Source organism: Paramacrobiotus metropolitanus, unplaced genomic scaffold (genome assembly GCF_019649055.1).
Source record: "Paramacrobiotus metropolitanus isolate TYO unplaced genomic scaffold, Prichtersi_v1.0 Parri_scaffold0000129, whole genome shotgun sequence".
Taxonomy (NCBI): Eukaryota; Metazoa; Tardigrada; class Eutardigrada; order Parachela; family Macrobiotidae; genus Paramacrobiotus; species Paramacrobiotus metropolitanus.
The window spans coordinates 212,290-219,096 of NW_026570349.1; the positions used below are offsets into that span (position 1 = coordinate 212,290).

Genomic DNA, 6,807 nt, shown 5'->3' on the forward strand with positions numbered 1-6,807 from the left:
TATTGTTCCCATCACGCAGACGCATTCTTATCTGGCATGCCGAACATGGCCGGAAACGGCCCCAAGCCACCCTACAATAGAAAACAAAAAACTTTTTATTAATTCGTCAATATGACACGAGTTAACACTCCTCATTCTCTAATTTATACCCCTTCGCCTATGCATCTAGCAATAACCATTACAAAAGATGTCTGTCGTGTGTTGGAATATGGATTCCTTATTCCGATTGATTCCCTTTTCCTTTCCCACGAAATCTTGTACGTTTTTGCATCAGCGGGTTACGGTGACTGTGCTCGTGTACTCGTACGTCGATGTGTCAGTGGTGGTGTACGTACTGGTAGAGGTTTCCGTTGCAGTGGACGTATCTGTAGACGTGCTTGTTGTTGTCGTGGTCAGCCACATCGTGCGAGTCGTTGTAAGTCACATTATGCGCGTGCTGCATCCCAACCCAGTTACTGGAGTCGGCTGGATGTCCCTTTTCTCCGGGTGATGTTGCTCCGAGGCTTTTCCATTTAAATCGGTTAATCCTTTCGAGCCGTTGTTGCCATCCATGCTCCGTGGTAAAACTGTAGAGCTGAGCACAGGTTTATAGTTGTGGGCGCTGCGAGTGCGAGGCAGGCTGAATCCCGGCTGAATGATAGCTTCATCGTGAGTGTCGCTGTGCAGTTCATGGTCAGCGCCATTACCGTGTACGCTCTCAAAAAATAATGCTCTCGATAAAATCACTTGCAGCACGGTTGTTAATATTAAGACGTGTACTGGGTTAAAAACCGTCGTTTCCGTATTACAACAACTTAGCAAACTGAAACTTAATTTATTCCATTATTTTCTCACCTTTGTAATTATTTGTTTCATTATTTTATATAGATAGAAGAATTATACATCAAGAGAACTGGGGATATCCTTAAATTGTCTTTTAAATCTTATCTTTTACAATTTCTGAAAGTCCTTGGAGGTACGCTTTATCCTTAAAAATCTTTGAACTCTGTTAGCATTGAACGAATCAAAGGGTTTGTTCAAAATCACTTTGGGATTCTCATTTACCAGCAGCGGATCAGCGGATGATGTTTGAAGGCTATCCTTGCTTGACTACAGAGATATCCTTAAAAAAACACGGTTTCCGAACGATCGCACTTACCGCAGTTGTGAGGAGAACACCCATAAATACCGCAACTTCACAATACGTTGAAATGGATTGGATTCAGAGGGACGCAGGAATCCGGGTATTGCGACACACAACACGCCCCCTTTCTAGTGGTCTCTCTGTTACAGTAATGTATGTGTGTGCGAATTGGTATAAATGGGGAAAAGTTAAACGCTAACATGTGTCACTTGCTGCGTAAAAAATTTTTTGTTTTTGTTGTCTTGTGATGGCTTGGGGCCGTTTCCGGCCATGTTCGGCATAACTGCCCAAAGGAAGTAAATTCCGAGCCCACCTTTGGTGTTCTCGCGTGGCGTGTAGGAGCAATCGTTAGCATGTTTGCCGCTTGCATCAAAACCTCCAAAGCAGTCAGTGCCTGTCATTTGAAATTTTGTAAAGCAGCATGCAGGTACCTTATTCGCTTTGACGATGGCACACACTATTTGTACCTGATACTGCATCGACTATGTTCAGTTTCACGAAGTTTAAACTGAAATCAAATTTGCAGTCAACAATGGTGGCAACAGCCGGTTGCATCAGCAGTGTTTTACGAAAGACGATTCAGGATGTACCAAATTTTAATTGAAAAGCGTGACAATAATATCACGGTCTAGATCCGGTTCAAGAACACGACATGGTTGTTTCTTTAATGTATAAACCTCAGTCTTTTCAATAGTGTCTATCAGCGCTGGCTTGTTGTTTACGTTAATTGTCTGTTGAATAAAAACATCACACATTATTCTCAACACTACCTCACTTTTGTCTATACGCAGAGAGTGCTATTCATACGAACGTTTCTACGGTTGCAGAAACTGCAGTTCCAGCGTATCTCTCTTCACTTTATGGCACTGATGAGCTGGTTGATAATATTGTGCCTGAAGACTGCCCTGAGGACCGATTGGATGTCGAGTCACGCTGGGAAGAGTTAACAGGAAAATCTGCCCCAGCAACGGAGGACCGAAGCAATCAACGCTTGTGGTCGGACATGCTGACTACCAGGAAGCTGGAAACCTTAAAGGAGAATGCCGACGTTATCGCCTCTGCTCGCTTGTTGGCTACCTCCACTAAGGGTGCTAGTGCCTGGTTGTTGGCTTTGCCGGTTGCTAGCCTTGGCACACTTCTGGACGATGCTGGACTACGAGTTGCTGTTGCTTTACGAATGGGAGCGCCGGTATGTAAACAGCACAGATGTCGATGCGGAGAAATGGTTGATGTCCAAGGCTTGCACGGATTGTCATGTCTGAAAAGTCAGGGGAGATTCAGGCGTCATGCAAGCCTGAACTGCCTCATACAGCGCAGCTTGGGATCAGCAAAAGTCCCTACTATTTTGGAGCCACCGGGATTAAGTATGACTAATGGGAAGCGGCCGGACGGTTTATCTCTTTTCCCTTGGAAGAATGGCCTTCCTTTGATTTGGGATGTGACAGTATGCGACACATTCGCTATATCGTACATTGCCGGCTCATCAGAAGTTGCGGGATCGGCAGCAGAGGGTGCAGAAGAACGAAAAAGAGGAAATTATGCGGAACTGACCGATCGTTATTCTTTCCAACCCGTGTCTTTGGAAACTATGGGAAGTTGCGGCGCCAGTACCCGTCAGTTCATAAATGAAGTTGGTAGACGCATAAAAGAACAAACAGGAGAAGCGCGTGCTACCGAATTTTTGTGGCAGCGTATCAGTGTCGAAATTCAGCGCGGAAATGCCGCTTCTGTTCTGGGAACTGTTTGTTGTTCGAAAGAGCTAGAAGAGTTGTTTTATTTGTTCTAGCTATACGTTACTTGAGTTTAAGTGTAAATGGCATTTGCTTGTACAAGTTCCAAATAAAATCATTTAGTTTCTACGGTTCTAGTAAAGAAGTGCCTGTAAGAGTAAAAATACCACGAAACGCAAGCCTGCACATAATTTTGTTTTGCCTTCCACACAGGTTGTAGTCACAGAGAGTCAGCGGCTCGAAGTATTCTTCTCATGCAAAATTAAAAATTTCAAGTTCTCCGATTTTCAAAACATAAAATACTTCCTAAGATTTTTTCCCCGGATAAAACTGACGCAACATGGTGGCATACATTCATGTACATTGGGCAAATGCAGCCGGCGATAAGGTTATGCGGAACGGTTCTACGGAATATAAAATTGTTCACAGCTGCCTGCCGCGTGGAGAAAGAACGGCGAGCAAAACACATGGTTGGTTGCTTCACTGTCAGCATTACAGATACGAGTACAGAATACTTACCCGATATTCTCTTGTAAAAACCGTCGTTGACGGCACATCAAAGATTACAGAATTGTGCAAATTCATAATTGTCGACTTGTATTTCATCCAACGTTCCAAAAGCGCTGTTTTCATCACTTTCATTACTTTTTTCGTAAGTTTTTTCCATTGCTTTCAATCGATCATCTCCCTGTTCGCTAGTTCCCTTAGCAGCGAGACGCGTAGACCTATTCAAATGCAGAACAAGGAGACTGTGCAGGGTGCTGGCAGTGGTCGGCGTTCGTTCGCAGCGGGCGATATTGTGCTGCAGTGCGATCCCATGGTGTGGGTAATGAATAGTAGCGAATATCCAGTACGCTGTGCCTACTGTTTTCAAGAAAGGAAGATCAAGGAACTGAGCATCTGCTCGAGATGCAAGGTGCATCGCTACTGTAGCGAAACATGCCAGGTACGTGTACCTCATGTGCCTTACTCTGCATCCCAAACCAAAATGATTGTCATGTTAACGACTAATAAACAAAACCGGTGGTACGGTCTTGCCTCAGCTTGCTGACTGGAAAGTTGAGCACAAAGTGGAATGCGCCCTGCTGAACAAAATCGGACCGCGCAGTTTCGTGGACACGGAACCCGGACGGTCGGGTAACAGTACGCTGTTCGTTATGGGGGTACCCAGGGATCTCGTCGCCAAGCTAGACAACAAAATTAAGGTAGTTCCCCAACCGAATTCTTCGGTCTGCATTTCTTTATTTATCCTCTTGTGGTTTGTCACAAACCTCATACACAAACCGTTTGTGTTCGAGTGACTGCGTACAGTACTATAATGTGCATAAATAAAAATATAGGTGCTTGGTTGTAATGTAATACAGTGCGCAGAGAAGGGCTTGCTTGCTCTATGCGGAAACCTGGTGCATTCAGCCAAAACTGTGCTCAAGGGGTTAACACTCAAGGGAGTGACAACCCCTTGAGTACGTTTTGATTCAGCATTTATGTATTCGTAGTTGGGCACAATGATTGAAGTTCCTGGATCGGGTCTGAAATCAACCCGAGAACTGTGGCTTATGTTTCCTAACGGCCCCAAACTACCGAAAAACCTTGCAGAGCAAGTGTAAGATTACCCTTTAATTAACCGATTTAGGTACAGTAACCGATCTAGAGAATTAGTAATGTTGGTACTAGGTACTTTTGTACTGATTCTGTATTAACCAATTTTGGTGTAACTTTTCCGGCGCTGTTGACCGATTCGCCCCTTACAGATCAGATCGTATTGCGGATATAGCCAAGCAGCTGGGCATTTCGCTTGCAGAAATGATGACCTATTGTTCCAATATCTGCTATCATGCTCTGCCCTTGTACGATATGGTGAAAGATCGGACGCCCATTGGGTTAGCGGTGTATCCCATGGTATCGCCTCGCTTCATGACGCCGGTCTGCTGGGATAAGAATGTGGTGCTGAGCTACCGTGGACGCCGTTTGTTTATCCACGTTGTGGAAGACATTCCCAACTTTACCGGACTGAAAGATGTCAGTGCTGCCAAAATCTGAATGATAAATAGTGAAAGTCAGTTAGAATAAATTCTTACTGCTTTGTTGCAGCTGCGTCACAGCGGCATGGAGGAACCGTATTACCTAACACGAGCCGGGCGCCGCGCTGAATTTGAAACGATGCATGGTTTTCCGTGCAAATGTCGGAAATGCACACCAGAATATGTAATCGAGCATTTTCGTTTATAGAACACTTTAAAATCGACTTTGTTGGCTGGTTGCTTTAAACCAAAATCGCACTGTAACTTAAGATCACTTTAACAGAGCGCGACGAAAGGTTCTCCTGCGTAGTACACTACATATGGGAGTAACTAGTGAAGCATTATGTTTGTCTGCTTTAGGAGGCGGATATAAACCCAATGAAATGCATGACCGTTGGATGCCCGAATCGCATTCCCAGCGACGATCGCGCTCTGCAGCCCTGTAGCGAATGCGGGGCTTTGAACACAGAACGGTTGATGGGATTTCGTCGTTTTGTGGCGCAGCATGAAACCATTGAAGCACGGTATCCCAAACTCCTCCACACGGCTATGGCTCTCGATTTGTGCGAGAAAATGGACGCTGCCGGTATCCTGCAGCCGGATGCGCATTTCCGCTACGTCTGCGGATGGAAATTGCCGCAACAACTGTACGATGCGAATCGTTTCGAGGACGGCTGGAAAATGACGCAGGAAACCATCATCTGTGTCCGGTAGGTCTAGTATTTGTATTCTACCTGCAGAACCTAAAGCCAAAGTTTTCAGAACGGTATAATCCGAAGGCGTGTATATGGAGTTTTACATCAATATAATTACGATTTCGAGATATTATGCTTACTAATTTGCTAATATAATGTATTTACAGGAACATTTATTCCAAATACGAAGTTTTTCGCGCTATTGTTCTATCGCTGGCTGGAGTATTTTCTGCAGAAGCTCTAAAGAAAAATGTGGTGGAACAAATTGGTCGGCTATCAGCCACGGAGCGGAAAGAGCTAAAAACGATGTCGGACCAAGCGTGTGCTGTTATATTGGATTATTGCGACGAAGCGGGGGACATTCTTGCTCTGCTGTATGGGGAGCGCTCCAAAGAGGTCACTTGGGGCAACAAGTTCGTGGGATGCATCAGTTTTCTTATGAATGAAATCGCCAAGGCCTTCTGTGACAGTAAATAGCTTCGAAAATGTGTATAATATTCTCTACCGAAAGACTTGCGTTGTTTGGAGAGTGACATGTTTTGTTGTTTTCTGATGTGTTGGTGATTACGTTGAATGTTTGGTCGCTGGCTGATTTTTCGTGCTCGTTCGAGCCCATGGCTGTATTTCTATGATATTGATTTTGTTGATAAATTTTGGAAAACTATCGATGAAGCTTTTAAAGGTAAAAACGGTTACGTAAACCACCCGTAAAAAGTGAATAAGTTTGACCTGGAAAGTGCTGGTGGGTTATTCAGATTACAAAGGGCGCCCGGCGTCCCTCGTGGCGGAGCCTAAAGGGACTCAGTCAGAGAGCGATTAAGCGGTTTCTCACTGAGTTCCACTTTCGCTCTAATTCAAGTACATGGTAGTAAACTGTATAATTATATGTTTCGGTTTTCATCGCAGGAGCCGCATGCTTATGACTTTCTGAACTACCGAGCCACAGTTTTATTTTACTGGGTCATAATTATACGTATTTATTTAATATTTACCTAATGTCTCTGTCAGTTGCGCCGAACGCTGATAGCCACTATATCTGGGCAGATAACGTTGTGATGACGTGTGACCCGTTTGTGTGGATCCTGGAAAACAGCGCATATAAATCTCGCTGTGCAGTACTGTTTCTTGAAAACCTAGAACTTCAACGATGTTCGGGATGCCACCTGCATCGCTACTGCGATTCTAACTGCCAGGTACCGTTGAGTAGTTGGAATGGCTTGGCGATATACGCGTAGTAC

General features: G+C 44.6%; 1 protein-coding gene across 1 annotated transcript; it reads left to right on the top strand.

Annotated features, from left to right (window-relative positions):
- The first annotated feature begins 3,328 nt into the window (after window positions 1-3,328).
- On the top strand, window positions 3,329-6,237 carry LOC129598782 (histone-lysine N-methyltransferase SMYD3-like). Its single transcript, XM_055496837.1, has 7 exons — window positions 3,329-3,799; window positions 3,897-4,058; window positions 4,350-4,456; window positions 4,605-4,872; window positions 4,945-5,058; window positions 5,235-5,584; window positions 5,737-6,237. The coding sequence occupies exons 1-7, from the start codon at window positions 3,587-3,589 to the stop codon at window positions 6,044-6,046; spliced, it is 1,524 nt and encodes a 507-aa protein (XP_055352812.1). The 5' UTR covers window positions 3,329-3,586; the 3' UTR covers window positions 6,047-6,237.
- The last annotated feature ends 570 nt before the right edge of the window (window positions 6,238-6,807 follow it).